Source organism: Oncorhynchus gorbuscha, linkage group LG04 (genome assembly GCF_021184085.1).
Source record: "Oncorhynchus gorbuscha isolate QuinsamMale2020 ecotype Even-year linkage group LG04, OgorEven_v1.0, whole genome shotgun sequence".
NCBI lineage: Eukaryota > Metazoa > Chordata > Actinopteri > Salmoniformes > Salmonidae > Oncorhynchus > Oncorhynchus gorbuscha.
The window spans coordinates 23,512,015-23,539,544 of NC_060176.1; the positions used below are offsets into that span (position 1 = coordinate 23,512,015).

Here is a 27,530-nt window from a genome sequence, read left to right on the forward strand (position 1 = left end):
TCTCTTTCATTACCACATCCAAGATGGCCTTGCCTGCTTAGAGTTTACATAATCAATGTGTTTGTTTTGGCTATGTGATTTATTTATGATATGTATTTTAGTGCGATATGCCCCATCTCCTCGTTTCCGTGGAGGGAGTAGTTCTCCATCTCTATATCTATATTCCACTCCTGTCTCTGGGAGTTGGCTCATTTTCTCTATAATTCCCCGACAAAGAGTGTGAGAGGAGTGCAGATAACTGCTGTAATGGAGGATCTGTTCTCTGTCCATAACGGGGATGAAGTGGTACATCAGAAGAGACGGTCAAAGGAAAGCTTTGCCTCCATTTCCTTTTTGTCCGTCGTGTATTACCATTTTCTCATTTGCAGGGAATATTGGATATGATCGTGCTCAGCAAAGAAGAGGGGAAAGAGGGCTTCATCATCCACGCTTTGAAGAACAACTTTGAAGCCGACGCGTACTTCGTCAAAGTGATCGGTGAGTCGGAACTTTCTCACCGTGTGTGTGTGTGTGTGTGTGTGTGTGTGTGTGTGTGTGTGTGTGTGTGTGTGTGTGTGTGTGTGTGTGTGTGTGTGTGTGTGTGTGTGTGTGTGTGTGTGTGTGTGTGTGTGTGTGTGTGTGTGTGCGCATGAGTCCATGTCTGTGAACATCCACGTTTGTATGCGTGCTTTGTATTCCTTTTCTATGGACACGCCTTTTGTTTCTCTCCAGTTCTGTTTAGACTCAACCGTTCTGTTTGAAAACTTTTCATGTAGATCTCCCCTTTTCATCACCGCATGATTGTATGCCCTCCTCTCAGCGTTAGGCCGAAGAAGAGCACGTGAGGTTTTTATATCGAACTGTTTTCAGGATATCACATCCTCGTTCCCTGAGACAAGAGTCGGCAGCGGTGTATATGCTCTGATGACTGCAGGCTACATCCCTATTAGTTTGCGTTAGACAACTGCACACGCATCAATACAAACACGAATGACTGCAGGGCACGCATCTCCCAGCATCCTTTGGGTGTTTTAACTGAACTCCTTACCTCATTCCTCTGTGTGGCTCCCCTCCCCAGCCTAGAAGAAAGAGAAGCAGTGTGGCTGTAGTGATGGCTGACATTTGGGAAGCTGACATTTTGAAAAACGGAAAGTGTCCACTAAAGAGCTACTTTCATGCCATTTAATCCTGCCTGCTGAGTTTTAATTAAAGGAGAAGCAGTTATTCCCTTCTCCTTCATTCTCTCGTCCCATCTCTCCCTCACTGTCCCATCTCTCCCTCACTGTCCCATCTCTCCCTCACTGTCCCATCTCTCCCTCACAGCCCCATCTCTCCCTCACAGCCCCATTATCTCCCTCACAGCCCCATCTCTCCCTCACAGCCCCATCTCTCCCTCACAGCCCCATCTCTAGTTTGTGAGCTATGACGGCTCCTCTGCCTATAACATCAGGCCCAGACACTGAGACACTGCCATATTTGCCCACATACACCAACTTTCGCATATACACTCCCTCGTGTCACACGACTGACCCCAGTAGGATTTGTCCTCTTTTTTCTGAGCTGTTGGTTGTTTCTCTTCAGTAAAGCACTGGTAGATCAGCAGTGTGCTGAAGTCGTCAAGTGGCCGGAGATGGAGCAAGCACTCTGGTAATTAACTACGAATGGAAAACTGCTGCCTGTGCCCTCTTGCTCCTGCTGTGGGGTACAGTACGCGTCAAGTAGCACACTGAGTAGTGCGTGCTCGCGCGCCTCTAACGGTGCACGCCGGGAACCCAGAGAGGCCAGCTCTGTCCTCCTATTGCATTAACATATTCCTCCCATCTGTAAGAGCGCTCGGAGCAGCGTGGACATCCTCCCTTTACAACCCAGTTTTGGTGTCACACAATAACCCACTGGTGGGCATGCAGAGCAAACTCTGCTGTCTCGCAGTTCACAAGTGAGTGTTTGAAACCCGAGCCGCGTCTTCCAGCCCTCAGCCGGAAGAAAGCCTGTGAACGTAGTAATGGGGGAGGTGTTTGGAAGGATTATGGGTAGATAAACTGTCCTTGTGTGCAGTGAAAAGATGGGCTGGGGTTCATTCACACTCTGACTGTGTTGTTGTGGTGATCAGAGGGATGGTGTCAGAGGGTTAGAGAGGGAGGGAATGGGAACAGATGAGGTTGGGATTGATTGACTTGTCAGTGTTGGACATTGAAGAAGGTGGGCATTGATGGAGGAAGAGCAGGTGATTCATCTGGCTCTAATGGAAGTACAGTAAGGACAACAGTCTCTGGGGTTCTATCAACATGCAATCAATAATGGATGGGGTGTTGCTGCCAAGTCCATAGGGTGACTTTTGACAAGGCTCAGAGTCGAGCAACCCCACCCTCCTCCCTTGTTGGTGTGTTGTACGTCAGGTGGTGACAGGAGCTGTTTTCCGCCGGCTTCAGATCCCCTGAGCTCTTATCGAGCGGCCTCACTGTGGTATTGACTTTAAGTCTGGGTCACTCACAGGATGAAATTATAAGATAAAGGCCCACGGTGGGACTCAGAGACACAGCTAATTGCTGCATTCAGCGCCCAGCCTAGATCCAGCATTGATCTTTTTAAACTCATCTTCAAACTGCACCCGCCTCTGGTTCCTGAGGCTCCGGTGCTATTATGGTTAACGTGCCGGCGCTCGGTAGCTCGCTGAGTCAGACTGATATGCTTTTGTCTCCATTGCACCGATGGCACTCTTTTATTTACCTATAACAGGGTATATATATATATATTATTCATTTTTTTACTCCCCTTTTTCTCTCCAATTTCAATCTTGTCTCATCGCTTCAACTCCCCAAAAGGCTCGGCAGGCGAAGGTCGAGTCATGCGTCTTCCCGAAACATTACCCGCCAAACCACGCTTCTTAACACCCGCTCGCTTAACCCGGAAGCCAGCCGCACCAATGTGTTGGAGGAAACAGATGACCGAGGTCAAGCCTGCAGGCGCCCGGCCCACCACAAGGAGTAATTAGAGCGCGATGAGCCAAGAAAAGCCGCACCAGCCAAACCCTCCCCAAACCCGGACGACGACGGGTCAATTGTGCCTAGCCCTATGGGACTCCTGGTCACGGCCGGTTGTGATACACCTCGGGATCGAACCTGGGTCTGTAGTGATGCCTCTAGCACTGTGATGCAGTGCCTTAGTCCGCTGCACCACTCGGTAGGCCATATTTTTATTTAGTTTCAATGTTTTTTATGAATTTCACTAGCAACAACAGAATGAACTACTATTCCTACGGTAAAGAAGAGGGTCATATTTATAATGATGTCAACTTCATTTCTCAACTCCTAATTTTGAGCAAATTACACTAGTATCTGACATAGGCTTTGAAAAAGCACCGGTGAGTAGGCTACCAGTGCCGCTGGCTGCTGGTAAGCTTTCTTGACATGGACATACAGTACCAGTCACAAATTTGGACACAGTCATTCCAGGGTTTTTCTTCCTTTTTTAAACTATTTTCTATATTGTAGAAAAATAGTGAAGACATCAAAACTATGAAATAACATATGGAATCATGTAGTAACCAAAAAAAATGTTTATTTCCTTAATGCGTTTGAGACAATAAGTTGTGTTGTGACAAGGTAGGGGTGGTATACAGAAGATAGCCCTATTTGGTAAAAGACCAAGTCCATATTATGGCAAGAACAGTTCAAATAAGTAAAGAGAGTCCATCATTACTTTAAGACATGAAGTTCAGTCAATTCGGAGGACCGCCCCAGGAAAGGAAGCCCCAGAGGGTCTAGAGTTATTAGTTAACTGCACTTCAGATTGCACTTCATTTATTTAGAATTCAAGGCACACTTGACCAGCATGGTTACCACAGCATTCAGCATTCATCCCGTCTGGTTTGCGCTTAGTGGAACAATAAAATAAAAATTCAACAAGACAATGACCCAACACACCTCCAGGCTGTCTAAAGGCTATTTGACCAAGAAGGAGAGTGATGGAGTGCTGCATCAGATGATCTGGCCTCCACAATCACCCAACCTCAACCCAATTGAGATTGTTTGGGATGAGCTGGACTGCAGAGTGAAGGAAAAGCAACCAACAAGTGCTCAGCATATGTGGGAACTCCTTCAATACTGTTGGAAAACCATTCCTCATGAAGCTGGTTGAGGGTATGCCAAGAGTGTGACAAAGCTGTCAACAAGGCAAAGGGTGACTACTTTGAAGAATCTAAAATATGTTTTGATTTGTTTAACACTTTGGGGTTTCTACATGATTACATGTTGTGTTATTTCATAGTTTTGATGTCTTGACTATTATTCTACAATGTAGAAAATAGTCAAATATAGAAAAACCCTGGAATGATTAGCTGTGTCCAAACTTTTGATTGGTACTGTACATTTTTTGCTGACCTTTGTGTAACCAGCTAAATAGCTGCTCTTAGCTGCCCTTCCGATTTTATAATGTCGGTAGGTCAAAATAATGAAAAATAATGAAAAACTATCTACCAAATTTATGAATTTTAAAATGTTGATTACTTCTCCTTTGCAATTTTCATTCACCTTGTGAATGCATGATGTGGTCCCTGGGTTGCCGGTTTGCCTGGGAGGGGGTCCCTGGGCAAGAAAAGGCCTATAAAACTGGCTCTAACTATTGCCTCTTTGAAGCCAGTGTTAACTCAAACTGGCCCTTCAATTAGGAGAGTTAATCAGGTAGCTGAGATTTATCAGGTCGCTGAGCGTCACACCGGGACACAGGGAAGATGATACCCAGCCATTAGGGGAGAGCAGGAACCGTCTATCTCAAAGCCAGCGATGTCTTATTACTCTGTTTTTACTGAATAATTAGGTAGTGTGACACTGGTCCTACAATGTCACAAGTTTACTTCGGTGAACTAGCCTAGTTCAGCAGTCATATCCCCATGATCTACCTGAGGATTAATAAAAAATAAAGAGATATTGAGAGATTCGAAGTCGAAACGTTAGAAAAGGGTTACAGAGAGAGAGAGAGGGAGAGAGTGTGTGTGTGTGTCTAGATCTGTGCGTGGGTGTGAGTGACAGACAGAACTATGTGAGCTGATTACGTTCTCCTCCTCTCTAGTTAGGATGCAGATTCGCTGCATTGAGGAACATCTGCAGCCTTTGTTCAGTCCAGTACACATCCTCCTTTCCCTTTCTCTCTCCACCTCTCTCCAAGCTGTCAGTCAGGAAGTAACCACCCTCACTCACATTTCAATTCAGCACAACAGATAAGGGAGCTTTCATAGAGACATTACTCTCCGCTCTCTTTTGGAATTTGACAAGTCCATATTTCTGGAGGTTGTTTCTGCATTTGGTGTGTATTATTGAGTGTTGAATTAAAATATACAGAATTAAACTCACAATGGAGGCACACATGTAAAGGGCTCAAACAGGCACATATCAAATGTGAGAAGAGGATTCGGGAAATCAAGGTTATAGTAGGAAAATATAAAGATGACTGTGTTTCCGCTCTCCGGTTTTACAATAGCCGTCAATCTGACACAACGTTGAAAGTACTCCGAGAGTTACCATTTTGCAGAAGGAAACTTTTCTCCCATGTCCAGTAGTCATCCGTTGACTTTGGTCTTAAAGGTCTTCTGACTACTCCACCACCCTCATATATAATGCATCTCCGGGAATACAGATGGAATATTTCATTTCATGTCTGCAGCCTGCAGATGATTGGCAGCTGAAGCACGTCCTTCAAATAAGCCTCAAACAAAGGTAGTTGAATGATGTCAGAGCAGCAGGCTGGATATGACTATGACTTACCATTAGATCAGTCCGACATAACAGATAACTAGACTTCAAAACCGTCTGGGAGGAGATTGATATCATATACACACACACACACACACACTTCCTTTGTGGATTACTCAACTATGAGCAGGTGGTCATCCTGAAGACAGGTAATAGTCAAATACAAACGTTAGCGGGTAGAAAGACTGTGTGTGCACACTTTATGATTGTGTGTGTGGCGGCAGGTAGCCTAGAAGTTAAGAGCATTGGGCCAGTAAAAGAAAAGGTTGCCGTTTCAAATCCACGAGCAAAGTAGGTGAACAAAATCTGCCGATGTGCCCTTGAGCAGGGCACTTAACCCTGATTGCTCCTGTAAGTCGCTCCTGATAAAAGAGCCTGCTAAATGACGAAAATGTCAATGTAAATGTGTGTCACTGCCTGTCTGGCAGATGTGAAGCCTAGGGTCAACACCAGCCCAGATTAGGCCTGAGGCAAAAGAAAGCAGCATCACGGACTGCTCGGCTGTCAGTGTAGGGCTGCTCGGCTGTCAGTGTAGGGCTGCTCGGCTGTCGGTGTAGGGCTGCTCGGCTGTCAGTGTAGGGCTGCTCGGCTGTCAGTGTAGGGCTGCTCGGCTGTCAGTGTAGGGCTGCTCAGCTGTCAGTGTAGGGCTGCTCAGCTGTCAGTGTAGGGCTGCTCAGCTGTCAGTGTAGGGCTGCTCAGCTGTCAGTGTAGGGCTGCTCAGCTGTCAGTGTAGGGCTGCTCAGCTGTCAGTGTAGGGCTGCTCAGCTGTCAGTGTAGGGCTGCTCAGCTGTCAGTGTAGGGCTGCTCAGCTGTCAGTGTAGGACTGCTCAGCTGTCAGTGTAGGACTGCTCAGCTGTCAGTGTAGGCATGCTAATTGATTTGTAGCCAGTGGCATGGCGTGGTGGCATAACATGTGGCTTCCCCCTGTCAAGAGGCAGCCAGGCCTGCTCCATGTGTGACGTCAACTGACAGCTTGGAGTGGCTCTTCTTTTCCTGTGACGTTGGCTTAAAACCATAGAGAACCATGGAAACCATCTCTTTTTATGACGATGATGATACGGAGGCGGTTAAATGTGGGAGCCGTCAGACAGCATCTCCAGGGTAGGATCTAGAGGGACTGGACTGGTGGAGGATTTGAACATGCTTTGACAGTACTTGGGCCTGGGAAGGCAGTTGTCAACCCAGATCAGTTACAGGCTCTCATGCATGTACACTACAGTACCCTGCTGTTCTGTTGGCTCCACTCTACAGTACTGGAACAGAGTCTCATTCAGAGCACATCAACAGCACCATGCAGCCCTGAATTATAGTGCTGTCAGATTTCAGGTCAAACTGATGCAGCCAAGAACAGAGAGAGGGCATCTCCCACAGCTCTCATTAGGATGTCAGAGATGGCTCCGACATCTGGCCTCGCGCGCGCATGATGTTATTTCCTCTGAGCCATGCTGGTGTCCTGCTCAATGAAGTGGAACGATGAACCGGACACTCAGTCCCTTATCAACCCATCTGTCTGATAAGTCTACAGCCCATGCACCGGCCTGGCGGCAAAGTAGCAACATGCCACCTCTTAAAACATTACAGCATGATAGCAGGGTGACATAAATCCTAACACAATAAGAAATCCCACCTAACTCATGGCGATAGCCAGCAACTGAGATAGCTAAGTTCTCATTCTGCTCCACGGTCTCTCACATGCACAGACATTAAAGGAACAAACCCCAAAGCCTTCTCGCCAAATGACGATCATGTAAAAGCCCTCATGAAGATGTCGTAATGTGCATTGGATGAACAAAAGTCTGCATAGAATCCCTTATCTCCACTATAGGCCATATGAAGCTCTTGAACTAAGCCCTGGCATTAAATAAGCACATTATCCATCAGATGAATCCACAAAAAGAAAATTACATTTTTTTAACAGGTCTTTACTGTTTATATTTATTCTCCTATAAAGCTGCTCTCTTAGCCGACCCTGTGACTTCTGTATGTCCCACACTTCATTCTCTAGACTATTGCATCACATCACTCTCTACAGTCACTTTATAGATGGAGGATTTTAATTTGATCACTATTTTCTTGCTGAGATTTTTCCTGCATAGCAGGAAAATGTTTCATTTATTTAACCTTTTATTTAACTAGGCAAGTCGGTTAAGAACAAATTCTTATTTACAAATATGGTCTACCAAAAGGCAAAAGGCCTCATGCGGGGACGGGGGCCTGCAAACGTATAGTGTATTTGAGGCTTATAAAGTTTGTAATTTCCACTTAGAAATGTCAGACTTGATTTGCCCAAACAGAAAATGTATTAACCCCTTATAAAATGTCCATTTAAGGCACCACCCGAGTGGCACAGTGGTCTCTGTGCCCCTAGAGATCCTGGTTCGAGTCCAGGCTCTGTCGCAGCCGGCCGCGACCGGGATACCCATGGGGTGGCCCAGCGTCGTCCGGGTTAGAGGAGGGTTTGGCCGGCAGGGATGTTCTTGTCCCATCGCGCTCTAGCGACTCCTGTGGGGGGCCGGGCACGCTCGCCAGGTGGTACGGTGTTTCCTCTGACACATTGGTGCGGCTGGCTTCTGGGTTAAGTGGGCATTGTGTCAAGAAGCAGCGCAACTTGGCTGGGTTGTGTTTCGGAGGACGCACGGCTCTCGACCTTCGTCTCTCCCGAGTCCGTACGGGAGTTGCAGCGATGGGACAAGACTGTAACTACCAATTGGATACCACAAAATTGGGGAGAAGAAAAAAAACAAATCATTAAATATAATTCACATTTCCTGTTGCTATACGATTATTTTCCTGCTGTAGCAAACTGGATCAAATTTAAGATCCTATATCTGTACACACAAAACACACTACTAGTACACAGGCCCAGATGTACACAAGCAGAATACACTGACAGTCCATTTCATCCTCCACCTCAGTGGGCAAGTCCTGCCGGGGAGCTGCCGTTGCCCTTGTCGCCCTTGTCGCAGCTTCCTCTGACAAATAGCTCTATCCAATAGAGTACAGGCAGCAGACCAGTGTCTGTGTGCACAGTTGTGGATTTCTGGATAAACCCTGAATACTTACTGTGTTGGCAGTCCCAGGTCCGTATGTGACCCTTACTTTGTACCTGTTGCATACGAGTTTAATGAATGACAACAGAAGAGAAAAGGCGTAGAGAGCTGTGAATACAGACTGTGTTTAGAAGGAAGGGGGGAGGGGTTGCTCTGTGAGAGTCAGAGAGGGAGAGTTGTCTATCCAAGCACACAGAGAAGCATCCACATCCTGGAGCAGTAGTAGCATGGCCAGTCATTCGTGAAGGACAGCGGCGAGGCACAGTCACTGACGCTCCCCGCCTCTGTCTCTCTCCCAGAGCCACGCATCACTGCCTGTGTCAGGCACTTTATGGAGTCTCCATTGATTGGATTTACCCATTCTACTAACCAATTTACGACACGACACGCTCCCCATAGTCCTTTAAAACAAGCCAGCGATGTCGAGCTAGCTCCTCTTCATAGTGGCTCCACTAGTGACTAGGGATCACATCTATGTTGTTATGATCCCTTGGAAAGAGAAGGGTTTCTAATCCAACCTCAACACCACGGGTCAGTCTGGATTGGAATGATCTTGGCATGGTGAGAATAGTAATACAGGTTACATTTTTTTTAAAATAAAAAAATAATAATAATCAAATGTAAGGGTTCCAAAAATCGAAATGAATTTGTAGAGGGAACACTTAGTTATATGAGATGGGTTCATCCCAAGCAGAGACTGGGTCAGTGTTGAGCATGGTTTTCAATGAGAAAACAGAAACACCCTTCTGGGTTTAGAGGCCCAACGTTTTATGATCTATTGATCTGCTCTGTCCTCTGCACACGGCTGACTGGTGTTGGACCTGATACCAGGCCCCGGCTTCCCAAACGAATGTTAAGGCTGTGTTCATCGTTAGAACAATGGTTTTAACAATGAATTTGGCCTTAAGATGCTTTTGGGAAACCGGGCCCAGGTGATCAGATGGATATCTGCATTCTCGTGTCCTGAATAGGGCTGTAACCGATGAAATCAGCAGCAGAACATGTACCTTTCAACATGGGCAGTATCGATCCCATCGACCACAGAGGTATAACCCAACAAATTGTTCCACGTGGAAGTCAAAGGGCCTCATCTCAAGGCCTCCGGAGTGGCGCTGCGGTCTATGGCACTGCAGTGCTTGAGGCGTCACTGCAGATCCGGGTTCGATTCCGGGCTGTGTCACAGCCATCCACGACCGGGAGACCCATGAGGCGACGCACAATTGGCCCAGCATCGTCCGGGTTAGGGGAGGCTTTGGCCGGCCGGAATGTCCTTGTCCTAGCGACTCCTGCGGTGGGCTGGGCATGTGCACGCTGACACTGCCGCCAGTTGTACGGTGATTCCTCCGACACATTGGTGCGGCTGGCTTCCGGGTTAAGCGAGCAGTGTGTCAAGAAGAAGTGCGGCTTGGCAGGGTCGTATTTCAGGGGGGGGCGAGGCTCTCGACGTTGGCCTCTCCTGTGTCCGTACGGGAGTTGCAGTGATGGGACAAGAATGTAACTACCAGTTGGATAGCACAATTGGGGAGAAAAAGGGGTAAAAAGTACATTTTTTAAATTTCTTTTTTTTCCCTCACTTCATTCCAATGTCAGACACATCCTTCAGTTCCATACAGTAGGCCACACGGTCCAACAGTGACGGTCGGTCTCTCTGGGACTAGGTCTAGTAGCTCTGTAGAGGAAGAGCTTTCATGTGTTTACTTTGAATTGGGGTTGTTTGTTTATCTGCATTAAGGAGTGCAGTCAGTCAGTGTGCAGCAGTACATCAGATGCATGATGGTACATCCTAATTAAAGAAGTAGTCAGCAGCTCAACTTCAATGTGCAAATTACCAGCGCCAGCCAATTAGTATGCTAATATATTAATTCCTCTTATTGCTGATTAAGAATTCAGGATTTTTTCCTTGCTACTCCATATGCACACAAATACTCATACACTTTCCCTGCAGCTTATTATTGAGCTCATTTATTATCTGTGTTCATTTTACTACCAATTACTTTTTCAAAAAAAAATTTTTTTGCCTGTTTTTTTTGTGTGTTTTTTTTTTACAATTCAATGACTGCATTTATTTAGCTTCCCCATTTAATAAGCATCCACAGAAAAACAGTATAAGCACTGCAGGTCTAGCTTAAGTCTACCAAGTTTGGGTTCTCCTACAGGGATGACATCATTAACCATTACAGCGTCTAACTCATTTAGCCGTGTTGTTAGTCACAGACAAATCTGCATGGGATTGTGTAAGACAAATATAGTCCCCTGTTGCTAGCTAATCTAATCTAGTCTTCATTTTCTCCTCCTCAGTGCTTAGTGGACTCTGTTCTAACGACTGCCCGGGAAACGTCAAGGTAAGACTCGTGCCTCTGTCTATGCGTGTGCAATGTAACACAATGGAGAAAAAGATAGCCGAAGAGGTACATTGAAATGAGAGATATTAAAATGAAAGATAAAAAGGATAGGAACATTTTGAGAAAGTGAAAAGGCTCATCTTGTAACTAGTCCGTCTGGCGTCTGCTAAATGGCAAAAAAAAAGGTCAAATGTGACAGCCCCTCATCCCCAGAGCTTGTGACAGACAGGCTTGGTGCTGGTCCTTTCATAGTGTTTGTGTTTGGGTTGTTTGCCTGTCCACTGTGTCTGCTCACACTCACCCCCCCCCCCCCCCAAATGTGACAGCCCCTCATCCCCAGAGCTTGTGACAGACAGGCTTGGTGCTGGTCCTTTCATAGTGCTGGTCCCCCCCATTGCCTGATTTAGCCGGGTGATTGATCGAGCCCATGCCTGGAGCTTTGGGCTGCTTTCCCCGCTCTCCTCCTCCTTAAGTCCCTCACATCTATCACTCTAACCCTCTTCTGTCTATCTTCCCACCTATTGTCTCGTAGTCCATCACTATCCACCTCCTCTCCCTTTAGTTTCCACAGAACCTCTGTTCAATTTCCAATCCCAGTACAACTGTTCAGTCTGGTGAAGCTATAGGCCTACACATGCCATATATATGACAGTACTGTGTGGGAGGGTCTGTCGGTGTGGGAGTCTGGCTGCACTCTCTAACAGGCTGCCATAGTTTTCATTAGGCTGTTTAAACCGAGGCAGACAGAAAGCTCTCTTTATTAGGCGTCATCGGCCCATAATGAAGAGATAGTACAGCCTCCACATGACCACTCAGTAATTTCCCACTCCGCAGAGCCCCACCCCGCGGCATGCTGAGAGAACCGTCTCCCCACAGTACTAGTGGTGGATGGGGAAAAATGTGTTTTATTCTTTTTGACGGTATCGCAATATTATTTTTTTTGCGCTAGTTGGCTGTACCAAACCTCCAGAATGACTCCATTTGTTTTAAGCACTTTCATGTCCATGACTGATCAAAATGGGTTTTCTCATGGCTCTCTCCTGTTCCGTCCGCAGCAGACAAAATGGTGAGCAATATGTTTGAACATCCAACGGCGAAAGAATCACAGTATCAAATATCACATATAGCATCATGAGAATCGCATCACATATAGCATCATGAGAATCGCAGCACATATAGCATCATGAGAATCGCGGTACATATAGCATCATGAGAATCGCAATACATGCACTGAGTGTACAAAACATTAGGTTCGTCAATATAAATGTCATTCCATGCCATCTTAATGATTAACTTATGTAACGTGAGGTCTACCATTTATGTTTATGGCTTTTTTCCCCCGAACCGTTTTAAAAATTAATCTCCGATTCGCCGCATTGTACTGTTCATTACTATTTTTGAGGGATTACCAGGAGCAGTGGGTAGGACTGCATAATGTAGAGGATGGAGCTGGCTGCTATGTCAGGCTCACTGTAGCCTTTCTCTTTGTCTGCTGGGACCCAGCCAGCTAGGGCTTAGACCTGTGCTTTTATTTCACCCAAAGGACTCAGAGCAGAGCGCCCAGACCCCCCCCCCTCCGGCTTCAGAAAGGTCAGGGGTGATTTGCACACGGCCAAAACCTCTGAGGCAGGTCATGGAAGGGGACAGATGTCTATGTCAGACTTGGGTGTCTGTGTTGAGAATTTACATGGTGGGGGAGATCTGTTGTTTACAGGTAGAATGGGTCACTAATATGCGTGTTCTACTCTAATGCTGTGGGTGTTCTGACCTTGCAGCCGTTTGGTGTGAACCAGCCTGGGCCGTACGTCAGCTACACTACAGTGGACTCCAACGGCTACCTGAAGAACGCCTCGGGTAAGTCCAACGTGGACAGATGCTGTGTACAGTTGACAGTCTGCCAGCCGTCTTTATACAGGCATTCTGGCAGATTTGGTGAGCCGTCAGCCATGACAGTTGTTCTATTTGGGAATGGGGTTGTGTACGGACTTCCTCTCTATACTTGGCGATCGTCATCTCCGTGCTGCGGTAGCAGGTTTGAGGGACTGGGGTGTGGTATCGGTCAGTGTGGCGTGTGTGGGTGAGAGGCCCTTCCAGGGCTGTAGCCCCAGGGGTTTAATTGAAGCCTGGCTTCTGTGTTTTCCTAGATAATAGCCCTGTTGCCCATCTCACCAGAGGTTATCTCACTGCCCGGCCTGATAATGTTGACACAGCGTGTTTCCTGCGAGAGAAATGCATGATGGGTAGAAGGTTATTGGTTTGCTTGCTAAGAAACGGAGGGCTTTGTTGCTCTGCTCTTTTTTTCAGAGGTTGAAAGCGAGGAGGAAAAGAAGGAGCTTGTCTTGTTTTCCTGCCTTGGAATATAAGAGATTTGATGAAAAAGAACCGAGCTATACATCCGAGATGCAGTTTCAAGGACTCAGTGAAGAGGAGGGTGAAAGAATAGAGTTCTTAACAAAGATCTGTAGGAAAGGGTGTGTGTGTGTGTGTGTGTGTGTGTGTGTGTGTGTGTGTGTGTGTGTGTGTGTGTGTGTGTGTGTGTGTGTGTGTGTGTGTGTGTGTGTGTGTGTGTGTGTGTGGTGTGGGTGGGTGGGTGGGTGGGTGGGTGGGTGGGTGGATACAAGAGGCTTGGAAGCAGAGGTGGAATTGCTATATATTCTGTGTCACTCCGTCAGGTCCCCTTCATCAGAAAGGCATCGACACAATGGCAGAATTTCTCTAATGAAGATACCCTCATTCCTCAATACAAAACTACGCTGTAGTACCTATGGAATGCGATGCTTTGTATTATCCCACATAGCACAATCACCCAGCCAGCCAGAGTAACGATTGTCATGCTGAGCTATTTAACCTGAAAATTGTAAGCACACACCTACACTGTGAAGTGGTCTTTATACCCAACCTAGGATACAGCCTGAACAGGACAGACTAGACATGAAACCATGACCCAGTCAGTCTCATTGTTCAACACCTGAGGAGATAGTTCTGTTGAATGGAAAGGACAGATGAGTTGAATTAGGCCTAATGTCTTCAAGGAGGTGACAAAGACAAATCGCAAAATGGCTTAGAGGACAGACATTATATACAGATAACTGAGTCATGGAGTCAAGCATTTGCAAGATGTCTCAGTGAGTAATTCCGTCTTTTTAAAAAGCCTTGATTCGGTTCACCATTTATTTGTATTTTTCTGCAGTCTTTTCCTTTCCATGTTCTGTGTGTGTCTGGGTATCAACAGAGAATAGGACAGCAAAGCCTAAAAAGCAGATTTCAGGGGTTTGAGTATCTAGCTACATCCTGTTCTGTTGGAATCATCCACTAAAGGAAAACGCAACAATACAATGGTCATTTTGAGAAGAACACTCTTCCCTCACTCCTCTCCCTCTGTGACAGGACACTGTTTATAGGGGCAAGAGAATCGATCAATCAGTCCACAAGGAGTATAATCCAAAGACCCAGAGTCAGAAAGCCCTCTGTCTTTCCAAACCGTGTCTTTATTGTTCAATAATCCCCAACCTCTATTCAATTTTGCAGGGCTCAGACGACAAAACCGTGAGATTTTAAATCTCTATTTCTTGTCTTTCAAGATAACCTTCTCTCAAGGTTTGGAAACACTCAAACCTTGACGGAGGGGAGGGAAAATGTGAGGTAAACCTAGAATAATACATGTCTGACTGGAGAAGAATAGAAGTCCAGATAGTTCTCTTTGCGGAGAGGAATCTTCATCCTTTCACCCATTCATGTTTGTTATCTGTGTGGATGTTGAGCATCCGTGTTGTGGTCAAGGCTATTTAAAGACGACTTTGATTCATTTAAAGACCGGATTTGGGATCCAACACCCATGGGTGTGCCAACATGCAGCGGTTTAGGGTTGTCCTCTGACCCCTGTGCTGGAGCTCTGCTCTGTGGGCTTAACAGCAGCTGTGTCTGCACCAGACACCTCTCCCTGAGAAGGTCATCGAACAGGCTGAACTGAGGAACAAGGCCCAACCACTTCCTGCCTGTAAGCTGAGCCAATGAGAAGGGGGGTGAAAGGCCAGGGCTGTGTGTACACTGACTGAGGGAGATGCTTAGGTTATATGTTAGATATACTAGACTGTATGGAGAGTGGCTGGGCCAGCCCTGGCTGGGTTATTCCCAGGACTCCTCATTTAACAGTAATAAAGTGCAGTGTGCAGGGTGATTTTTAAAGTGTATTTATTCTGTGGCTAGGGGCATGGGGAGAAGGCAAGGTAGACTGACAGACCTGAGTGGTGGTGCGCGGACTGTCTGCTCTCTCTACTGGGGCCCCACGCTCTTCATTTACCCTTCAGCGCCAAAAGGGAGTGAACCGAGGTGATAGAGGGATGGAAGTCAAATACATGGATGGATGTGGAAGGAAAGGCCTATAGAAAAGTCATGCTATAGAGGGAGAGGATAAAATGGCTGAAAAATAGCAGCTAACGGTGGCAAATAGTGGCAAGTGGGTTATAGGTTAGAGTAATGGAATGAAGATCTGGGTCAATGATGAAGAGGGCCTAGGGGGGACGGGGAAAATAAAGTGAAGGTTCAGGGAGGTAGGACACACTGCACTTAGCATTCTTACGCTGTGGTCCACAGATAGTGCTATTACCCCTGTGGCTTCTGTGTCACAGGGCTTCAAGCATTGGTGAACCTGCGTGCGTAACTCAAGACTCGCCCCTGTCATCTCCTTATGGTATTGAACCTTGGTTATAGTGCTGTACAGGCAGCTCCCTTCCTAGTGTTGAGGAATGGCACAGGCCCATGTGTTAGTGACTGATAATACCAAGGCGATTCCCTTCGGTTAAGTTCAGTGGTAATGATATGGTCCCGCAGGCAGGCATATCAGCGGGCCGGCATATCAGCAGTGAGTGTACAGTATTTATATGTTTTAGCATGTATTTTGCTGGTGTGAGGTCTGTATGAGTGAGGGCGCAAAGAGACGTGGTGAATTTAATGTATCAGCACACGTGCTCTCGGCATGCGGGCTGGGGGAACAACCAGGGGTGTATGCAGTGTGCCAGACAGGAAGAGCGTATTAGCCATGGCGGTTAGCCTCCGTGCGCTCCGGTGTCTCTGTGGGGCGGTTCTGCAAAGGCCTGGTCTCTGTGATGCTGAGGCTGAGGGACATACGGAGCTGGTCCTGTTAGATGATCCCTGGCTGTTCTGCCTGGCTGTTCTGCCTGGCTGCTCTGCCTGGCTGCTCTGCCTGGCTGCTCTACCTGGCTGCTCTGCCTGGCTGCTCTGCCTGGCTGCTCTGCCTAGCTGCTCTGCCTGGCTGCTCTGCCTGGCTGTGTATCGATCCCCAGGTCCCAGGCGGTCTCCATCTCCACATTTCCAGCTGGAGCTAGTGAATCAACCAACAGAATATTAATGCTGGCTCTGCCTGCCTGGTGTGGGTGGGAGAGTTCATGTGTGTCTGTTTGTTTTTGTGTGTGCGAGCAAGCGTTACCATACGTGTTTGTTTGTGTATATGTGCATACTTGATTGACTGCGTGTGGGAGGGTAGTTAATTTACTGTCTGTGCAGTAATGCATGTGTGCTGCCTGGTTCTCCGAGATCCAGTGCTCCATCTGAACCTCTCACCTTAGTCTCCTCAACCCTCGGGCTATTGATATAAGACCTTGGTATGCAATAGCTTATCTTTCCCCACTGTCCTTATTCCCTATTGAAAGGAATGGAATTAGAATTCAGCTATATTAGAGATGAATATTGACCTTAAAGGAAGATTTCCACACCGTTGGTTTCTCTGCAATTTATTCTGCACAGTTAGTAAATCAGTAGGCCATATGGGTTTTAAAGGTACATCTACATGTTGTAGTTGTGGGGTAAAGCAAGTGTTGTCAGGCTTAATAAGCAGACGAGATTGATTACCCTGGACTGTTGATGGCAGGACGGTGTGTGTGTGCCTGGGGGAGGACTAGTCCCTCTGGGAGAACACTGGATGAAACGAAGCAGAGGAATCGCAGTCATTTGAGAAATGACGGATGGTGAGTGAATAGTGCCACTGGTACAGAACAGGAGTGTCGGTGCGCTCTCTCGATCCACCTCTCTCTGTGTCCCATCCCTCTCTTTTTCTCTCCCGACGGTGCCGGGGCTTTTGGCTGGCTCATTGGAAGGGAGGAGCGGAGGGAGGAGAGGAGAAGGAGGGCTGAGGAAAAAAAACAGCTCTACGTCGGTAGGGAACTTCGGCAGGCTCTGTTTCAATTAGGCAAATGAGGATGGTGGATTTAGGACAGCGGAGAATAACACCCCCACACACCGACGCCGACACACACGATCGCTGTACTACGCTGTCATCAATGTGAGACACACATATTTGATGCTCTCTGTACCACACTCAGGAGTGATCAAGTCAGGCGAAACAAGTCACTCTTTTATACAGATGCCCAGGTAACCAAACATACTGCACACAGGCATGCACACAGTACACACACTCTCTCTCACACACACACACACACACAGCACTTGTTGGACTGGACCTGTGTCTTGTCAGGTTGAAGTCAGTGGAAGGTGTGGGAGTTAGCAGAGCTAACCAACTGGAGAGAGAGGGAGGATTATTATTGATCAGAGCTTTGTTCTGCCCATGATTCTCTCCTGTGGGTTTCTGCACTCAGGCCAGTAAATTGGTCTCAAATTCAATGCAGGATTACCCCTCCTCCTGTTTATCTCTCTCTACAAACCACACAGCACGCTCCCTCTTTCCTTTCACTCACTCTGTATCGTTCTCTCACATATAATATATCTTTCTCTCCATCTCATTCTGTCATTATTCTTCTCCCTGTAGTGTGTTAATATTGTCTCTACGTCTCCTCTTCTCCCTGTGGTGTGTTAATATTGTCTCTACGTCTCCTCTTCTCCCTGTGGTGTGTTAATATTGTCCCTACGTCTCCTCTTCTCCCTGTAGTGTGTTAATATTGTCTCTACGTCTCCTCTTCTCCCTGTAGTGCGTTAATATTGTCTCTACGTCTCCTCTTCTCCCTGTAGTCTGTTAATATTGTCTCTGTCTCCTCTTCTCCCTGTAGTGTGTTAATATTGTCTCTACGTCTCCTCTTCTCTCTGTAGTTTGTTAATATTGTCTCTGTCTCCTCTTCTCCCTGTAGTCTGTTAATATTGTCTCTACGTCTCCTCTTCTCTCTGTAGTGTGTTAATACTGTCTCTACGTCTCCTCTTCTCCCTGTAGTCTGTTAATATTTTCTCTACGTCTCCTCTTCTCCCTGTAGAGTGTGTTGTGTTCCATCAGTGGTAATGGTCTCAGTCCTAATATCTGCCATGCTCCCCTAATGTATTATATCTTAATGCCTCTGTGGCTGTTCTGTCGCCACAGTAACCTGTAGTAGAGCACACATCTCAACTGGGAGGGAGGGAGGGAGGGAGGGAGGGAGGGAGGGAGGGAGGGAGGGAGGGAGGGAGGGAGGGAGGGAGGGAGAAAAAAAAGCGTGTTGAAGTCACCTTATTCTGGCTACCTCTTCTCTCAACACCAGTCTTGCTCTGTCAAACCCAGATCTCAGTGTTGCTTCATTCACCATCCTGTCATTGTGTTTCTGCTGATCAGACACGGCGTGCTGGTGATCTCAACGTACACTGTGTCACCCATGGTGCCGTTGGCTTTAATTCTGTATTTTCCTCCTGCGAGAGCGCCAGTGAAAAGAGAGAGGAGTGGACAGGTGCCTCCACTTATCTTCTCCACTACAGACACACACTTCTCCCCACAAATCAACGTCCCGAATCTGCCGTCTGCGTTGTGGGGGCGCTGAGGGCCCCCTCTCCTCTCCCAGGCTTAGCCGTGGCGCTCAGTGTGTACCACTTCATTTCTCAAACAGCCTTTATCCCCCAGGCCCTGCCACCGCAACGTCCACAAACCGCCACTATGTGTCCTTTCCGTCCCACCCATTTCTGTGGAAGTGCCCAATCAAGGGAGAGAGTGGTTTCTATAGCGATGAATGTTGAGAATCTCTCCACAAACAGGTTGCCGAAGATGATCTAGGGCCTTGGGAAGATGTGTGAGAGGGTGAGGCTTTGTGTGTCTCACTGTGTAAAACCTAATCAAGATTTGATGTAGCGAGTGTGAGTTCTTTATACGCTGGTGCTAAAAGATTTCTGCTGGTCACAATGGTCACTGTTTGAGATTATGTTTCATAAGATAATTTTTTGCTTAATTATGGGTCACTTTTAGAGGTCAAACGATTATGATTTTTCAACGCCGATACTGATTATTGGAGGACCAGAAAAAGCCGATACCGATTAATCGGCCAATTTTGTTTTTGTGTGTGTGTGTATACATATACAGTGGGGCACAAAAAGTATTTAGTCAGCCACCAATTGTGCAAGTTCTCCCTCTTAAAAAGATGAGAGGGGCCTGTAATTTTCATCATAGGTAAACTTCAACTATGACAGACAAAATGAGAAGAAAAAAATCCAGAAAATCACACAGGATTTTTAATGAATTTATTTGCAAATTATGGTGGAAAATAAGTATTTGGTCAATAACAGAAGTTTATCTCAATACTTTGTTATATACCCTTTGTTGCATATTTAGCTAAATATTAAAATCAATACACTATTTATTTTTAAACCTGCATATTTAGCTAAATACGCAGGTTTAAAAATATATACTTGTGTATTGATTTTAATAAAGGCATTGATGTTAATGGTTAGGTACACGTTGGTGCAACGACAGTGCTTTTTTGTGAATGCTCTTGTTAAATCATCACCCGTTTGGCAAAGTAGGCTGTGATTCGATGAGAAATTAACAGGCACCGCATCGATTATATGCAACACAGGATAAGCTAGATAACTACACATGGTTGATGATATTACTAGTTTAACTAGTGATTATGTTAAGATTGATTGTTTTTTTATAAGATAAGTTTAATGCTAGCTAGCAACTTACCTTGGCTCCTTGCTGCACTCGCATAACGGGTAGTCAGCCTGCCACTCAGTCTCCTCGTGGCCATAATCGGTGTCCACAAATGCAGATTACCGATTGTCATGAAAACTTGAAATCGGACGTAATTAATCGGCCATTCCGATTAACCGGTCGACCTCTAGTCACTTTTGCTACAATTCTAATGCTGATCTCCATTAGAGTTTGCCTGATGGTGTCTGTTGCAATATAATGATGTTGACATCCCATTGTTTACCACTCTCCATGTGTTCTATTTGTGTTGTATCATTCCTCTGTGACCAGTGAAGGTCAAAAGCCTGCAGCGTGTTTTTGTGTGATATGCGCATGTGTTTTTGCGTGTAGGACGGTTGCCCGTGGAGGCCCGCGTAGAGAGCTCGTCTCTTCTACCGCAGGTGTCTCTGAGGGAGTGTAGGGACTAAAGTGGCTTGAATACGACTGTGCTGGAGTCACACTCTGTGACAATTCAGGAGCTGAGGCATCTCTTCATCCCTCTACTCACTGAGCGAGAGTCCTGCTCTAAATAATGCACTGTATGTTAACAGGTGTGCCTCAGAGCCATACCTCCACCACTGTAGCCCAGCCCTGCATCGGTTTCAACTCTCAGCCTCGCACACCTGTCTCTTCTCTCCTCTACCATTGGGCTTCAGTGCCTCTCTTCTGTCTCTGAGACTCGGTGAGGAACATTGCAAGTTGCCATTGTTCGTGTGTATGTCATTTTTGAGGGTTATGTAGATATCCTCTCGTAGGAGTGCTCCCTAACTCACCAGAGCAGCATTGGAAGTGAGCGGCTGGGCAGAGTAGCTTTTCCGTCCCTTATGTTGTGTAGCTGGCAAAGTTTCTAATGCTGGGGGGAGGGGGGGGGGGGGGGCTCTATTTGGCTCACAATCTGTGTGTGTTGTGTGTGCGCACATTGTACTCGCCCATGTTTCTGAATGAACTTTTGGAGCTGAGGAGTCCTGACTCGTTGGGTGTGATGATGTGTTCTGCTCTGTTTCCCACACAGATAAAAACCTGTAGGCTCTAGAGTGTTTGGGTGTTTTTATTTGTATTCATTTCACCTTTATTTAACCAGGTAGGCTAGTTGAGAACAAGCTCCCATTTGCAACTGCGACCTGGCCAAGATAAAGCAAAGCAGTGTGACACAGACAACAACACAGAGTACTTTTCAACATGCTTGAGACTCCTCACACCCAGATTGGAGAGAGCCTGAGGAGTGAATTTGATAAGCTGTGGAAGCGTAAGGTTCCTTGAGTAAGCCTACTCTTTGGGAGCTGTTTGGCTGGCTGACCGCTCTGAATCTGTTTTGCAGCCTGGGGGGGGGTCCTGTCTGTGTGCTCCACGGCCGCGCTGCAGGGAGATAGGACTCCAGGCTGTAGCCCGCAGCAACTAGCCAGAACCCCAGCCACAAGCCTTCATCCAGCCAGCACAACCAGCACTCCCCTCCCATTTCAGTGCATGGCCTCTCTCCAACCAAGCTCCCCACCTGCAGAGTGGCAGTCCCTAAGCCAGCTTTCTCTCTGAGTGACACATCCCCCAGCCAGCGTCCCCAGCAGCACTGTGACATTTCCCCCCTACTGTCTCCATTCACAACATGACACATCCTTTAGTTAACAACAGCCTGTCACTAGGGTAGCTGGTTAACCCCAAAATGTCTGTCGTCTACCATCCTCTCCTCCAGACCTAACACATACTTCCTAAAAGATTGTGGTTACTTAAGCTGGGCGTGCACTAGACAATTTTGTCCCCGATTTTAGGGTTAGGGTACGTTTTTGAGATCGGTGATCATCAGCAATAGCCAATGAGAGCTCGCCAGAGAAGAAGCAAGTGTGTGTACTCTCCTGCAGGAGCCATGACTACTACTAGCCTACTTGTCTTTAACCAAAGCCAAAGTGTCAAATCATTACAGCTCTGAAGTTAAAAAGCAATGTTACTCAATTCAAAATGTATTGGCTCAATATTTCAACACTGTATGGCAGGCAGGAATCTCTGAGTGAAAACATTTATGCGGCTGCTTTGAGCCACAGCTCGTTCTTGCCAAGTTAACAATCTAATCACATCAAGTGAAGAATCGTGTGCTGTGTGACCCCCGTCTGTGCCACATTGTTTCGTATTCTCACCACTACGTTGGCAAGACGACAACAAAAACGTCAGGAAAGGCGGTTGTTTAACGTGAGGATTTTGAAAGTCGTGTGGTGTTCGCCCGGCATTAGTCTGAACTTGAATGGAGAAGCGAGAGCGAGAGATGTGCATGTGTGTTTCTTAGTTTCAAAATGATTACCTTGACTAAACAGAGATGACCTTCCTGAGCTTGCTCTGGAATTCAGTTAGATGGAGAAGCTGCAGTGCTTGTGTTTGAGACGAAGCTGATACAACAGTTCACATGGGGACAAGTGAGAGCTCACACGCTTTCTGCTGACTATTGTGTGCATTTGTGTCTAAACCTTTGGCCCTATGCCTGACAGTATAGAGAAAGACCCTTTGGTTCGGGTCATGGTAGCCCAGTGAGAACAGGGTCTCCCAAACTCAGTCCTGCCCCCCCCCCCTGTCTTCTCATTAGTGAACAATGCCAAAACTGCAATGCATTCCTCTGCTCTACTGCCAGAAAGTAGAGCCAGGACAGTTGCCCAGACTTCAAAATCCATTTGAATCTACATGGATGAAATCATTAGCTTTCCTTTGTCCTTTCTGCCAGTGCGGTAACACCTCTAAACTGCTTTCACAGAGCAATTTTCATTTTCTTTTTAATAGCGTGATTAACCAGTCTCTCCCCGCTGAGTGACTTTTCTGTCGTTTTCTGTTGAACTGTACATGTAAGGAAGGGTCTTGGATGCCCCCAGGTCAGGACATAATGAAACTGCACCTCATTCCCCACCACACATGCATAACACAGAGTCACTAGTGAGTGTTCAGAGAGGACTGAACATTCAAAACATTAGGAACACTTTCCTAATATTGAGTTGCACCCCCTTTCGCCCTCAGAACAGCCTCAGTTCATCGGGGCATGGACCTTACAAGGTTTCAAAAGCGTTCCACAGGAATGCTGACTCCAAAGCTTTACACAATGGTGGCAAGTTGGCTGGATATCTTTTGGGTGGTGGATCATTCTTGATCCACACAGGAAACTGTTGAGCATGAAAGTTCTTGACACACTCAAACCGGTGCGCCTAGCACCTACTACCATACCCCATTCAAAGGCACTTCAAAGGCACGCATCCAAGACCCTTCCTTACATGTACAGTTCAACAGAAAGCGACAGAAAAGTCACTCCGGAGAGAGAGCGACGGGTTAATGACGCTGTTAACTCAGAAAAGGTCGTTGACCACTGATCTACACTGATTGACGTGGATTTAACAGGTGACGTCAATGAGGGATCATCGCATTCACCTGGTCAGTCTGTGTCATGGAGGGAGCAGGTGTTTTTACCCTCGGTGTATGCGTCAGAGTCAATACCTTGCTATTGTATCACAAAACTAATGAGAGGGATCGATGTCACATACACACACACACACACACAAGATCTCAGCTGGACATCCATATTGGCAGTTAGCCTACTAGTTTAACTAGCACTGCGAAGTGGACTTCCAATCAGTGTCACTAGAATGGACAAGCCACTTTATTAACATAAATGTATACAGTACCATATATATACCTGTAATGACAGATTACATTGGAGATTCGTGGAAGGCAATATATAGATTCTCTCAAGATGGAGTTATACTTGCGCTTTACTCGTAGACAGGCAATCAACCCCAAGCTTTTAGGCTCTATACTTAAGAGTACTGGTCAAAATTTTGGATACACCTACTCATTCAAGGGTTTTTATTTATTTAGTTTGACTATTTTCTACATTGTAGAATAATAATAGTGAAGACATCAAAACTATTAAATAACACATATGGAATCAAGTAGTAACCAAAAAATGTGTTAAACAAATCCAAATATATTTTGGATTTTAGATTCTTCAAAGTAACCACCCTTTGCATTGATGACAGCTTTGCACGCTCTTGGCTTTCTCTCAACCAGCTTCACAAGGAATGCATTTCCAACCGTCTTGAAGGAGTTGAGCACTTGTTGGCTGCTTTCCCTTCACTATGCGGACCAACTCATCCCAAACCATCTTAATTGCATTCAGGTCGGGTGATTGTGCAGGCCAGGTTATCTGATGCAGCACTCCATCACTCTCCTTACACAGCCTGGAGGTGTGTGTTGGGTCATTGTCCTGTTGAAAAACAAATGATAGTCCAACTAAGCACAAACCAGATGGGATGGCGTATCGCTGCAGATTGCTGTGGTAGCCATGCTGGTTAAATCTCACAAAGACACAGCGGTTGGAACAAAAAAATCTCAAATTTGGACTCATGAGACCAAAGGACAGATTTTCACTGGTCTAATGTCCATTGCTCATGTTTCTTAGCCTAAGCAATTATCTTCTTCTTGTTGTAGGCCTGATTCACGCAGACTCCTCTGAACAGTTGATGTTGAGATGTGTCTGTTACGTGAACTCAGTGAAGCATTTATTTGGGCCACAATTTATGAGGCTGGTAACTCTAATGAACTTATCCTCTGCAGCAGAGGTAACTTTGGGTCTTCCTTTCCTGTGACGGTCCTCATGAGAGCCAGTTTCATAATAGCGCTTGATGGTTTTTGCGACTGCACTTGAAGAAACTTTCAAAGTTCTTGAAGTTTTCCGTACTGACCTTCATGTCTTAAAGTAATGATGGACTGTAGTTTCTCTTTGATTATTTGAGCTGTTCTTGCCATAATATGGACTTATTCTTTTACCAAATAGGGATATGTTCTGTATACCACCCCTACCTCGTCACAACACAACTGGCTCAAAGGCATTAAGAAGGAAATAAATTCCACAAATGAACTTTGAACAAGGCACACCTGTTAATTGAAATGCATTCCAGGTGAATATTATTATTATTATATTATTATTATATTATACTACCTCATGAAGCTGGTTGAGATAATGCCAAGAGTGTGCAAAGCTGTCATCAAGGCAAAGGCAAACTTTGAAGAATACATTTTGATTTGTTTAACACTTTTTTTGTGTTATTTCTTAGGTTTTATGTCTTCACGATTATTCTACAATGTAGAAAATAGTCAAATAAAGAAAAACCCTTGAATGAGTAGGTGTGTCCAAACTTTTGACTGGTACTGTATATGTGTAGATAATAGCCAGGCAGAACACTCTGTTTTATTTTATGTCGACTGAATATCCTACTATAATCAGTCATGTGAAGCTTTTCCTTGCTGCACATTGTAAATGTAAAAACATGCTTCCATCTGAGTGTAGGTCCAGACCAGCCATGCAGTCCATCCACATTTATCCTGATTTGTTGCCGGGGTGCTCTCACTGATTACCATAAAGCGGGTGATTTACGTCGGCTGCGCTTGGCAGGGCCTGAGCGTGAGCCAGTGGCGAGGACACGGTGTTGTAGGGGGTGGTAGATGCCTCCGGACTGGGCGATGGTAGGAATAGGGATGGTCTGATTTGTGTCTTTTATGAGGCTTGTTTATGGGTCTGAATGGTTCTCATGGCTCCTTTTTTGTTTTTTTCCCCTCCATGCAGCCGGCCAGCTGAGCCAGTCGGCCCATCTCTCCCTGCAGTTGCCTTACACCGTTCTGGGCCTGGGGCGCAGCGCCAACTTCCTGGACCACCTGTACGTGGGTATCCCCCGGCCCCTCGGGGACAAGGTACAGTATGGTGCGCTGCAGCACAGGGGGGAGGGGAGCGGAGAGGAGGGACATGCCAGACAAAGCACAGACAGGACAGGATGCAGTAGGTCTAATTACTACGGCATAAAACTGATACTGTTTCTAGTCACTGTAACCATGTGGAGAACACGCCCAGAGCCACTGATACTGACAATAACTCTACTGCAGGTTGATGTAAGTGTTGTAAACATTTCTTCCTGTTGCAATATGATAAGTAGATGATCTATTATGCAGTAAATAATTCATTATCTTCTTCGTTTCACCCACTTTTGTGCTACCTCAAACATTGGCATGTGGTTTGGGTTCGTGGGGAGCCGACAGCCTTCTGTCTCTCGTATCGCGTGCCGTTTGAAATGCTGTTTGTTGGTTCCTCGATAGATCCCCCTGCGCGGCTCCGTTGAATTTGAGGCGCTGGCTCCCGTTCCTCACCTGTCAAAGAATAGAACAGAGGTCTTCATCATAGCGGATTTGCATTGCAAATTTCTGCCCATACCTCACTACCTTGGGAGCGAAGCTCGTACAGAGTAAAGCATCTGAAGTAACGCGACGTGCTTTTTTCTCGCTCGCACCCTTTGAGTTATGCAAGAAAACTGTTCCACTAAGGTTCACATTTCCCCACACACCAGTTAATAAAATCTGTATAATGCTTTTGTATTATGCTAACCACTTTTTACATTCAGAGGGTATATGAAAACGGTGTCTTCAGTGCTACATACACGGAGTATAAAAAACATTAAGGACACCTGCTCTTTCCATGACATAGACTGACCAGGTGAACCCAGGTGAAATCTATGATCCTTTATTGATGTCACTTGTTAAATCCATTTCAATCAGTGTAGACGAAGGGGAGGAGACGGGTTAAATAAGGATTTTTAAGCCTTGATAAACTTGAGACGTGGATTGTGTATGTGGGCCATTCAGAGGGTGAAAGGGCAGGACAAAAAATGTAAATGCCTTTGAACGGGGTCTGGTGGTAGGTGCCAGGTGCACCAGGTTTGTCTCAAGAACTGCAACACTGCTGGGTTTTTCATGCTCAACCGTTTCCTGTGTGTATCAAGAATTGTCCACCACCCAAAGGACATCCAGCCAACTTGACACAACTGTGGGGAGCATTGGAGTCAACATGCATCCCTGTGGAGAGCTGTGGAATGCTGTGGAATGGGGGGAGTGTGCACAACACAATATTAGGAACGTGTTAGGAAAGTGCTCCTAAAATGTTTATACTCAGTGTACACATTTAATGAACAGCTGTGTCTATCTGGCTGTCTCTGTGAGTTTGGGGAGGATAGTTCCTATCTGTCTCTCTCAGGTCTATCTCCAACCCTCTCTCACAGGGGAAAACATTCAGGAGGCCTGTGAGGGTTTGGGAGAGATAAAGAGAGGAAGGAGAGAGGAAAGAGCGGGGGAGAGGAGGGAGAGACAGAGAGAGGAAGGGAGTGTGTTCTACTTCTACTCTCCTCCTGCACACTCGTCTCAATCCCATGAGGATCCTTTCCTCTGCTCACAAGGTTTTTCAAGATTGCCGCTCTGCTATCGCCTCCCCAAAACCCCCACTTCACTCCCAACTTCAGACCCAGCGCTCTCCTTTGAAACACTCTCTGAAAACCCAGAAACGCTTTCCTCCTCTTAAACACAGACGTCTTCTCTTAGCCAAAGCGCCAGAAGCGCAGCCTGTCACTGTCTCTCACTGCCGTTCTGCATAAACCACAATGCATTGAGGAGGAAAATGTCAGCGTTAGCTTAGTAGGTTAAGCACTGCAACTTCCAATGAACTAGCACACTGTTC

General features: G+C 46.3%; 1 protein-coding gene across 1 annotated transcript in view; it reads left to right on the plus strand.

The window, feature by feature from the left end:
- The window catches only part of LOC124033858 (T-cell immunomodulatory protein-like), a 129,145-nt gene that overhangs the window by 93,922 nt on the left and 7,693 nt on the right, over positions 1–27,530 (plus strand). Inside the window, exons 12-15 of the mRNA XM_046346229.1 lie at positions 369–477; positions 11,075–11,118; positions 12,894–12,972; positions 25,599–25,723. Of these exons, the coding sequence (XP_046202185.1) occupies positions 369–477; positions 11,075–11,118; positions 12,894–12,972; positions 25,599–25,723 (357 nt within the window). The remainder of the gene's footprint in view (positions 1–368; positions 478–11,074; positions 11,119–12,893; positions 12,973–25,598; positions 25,724–27,530) is intronic.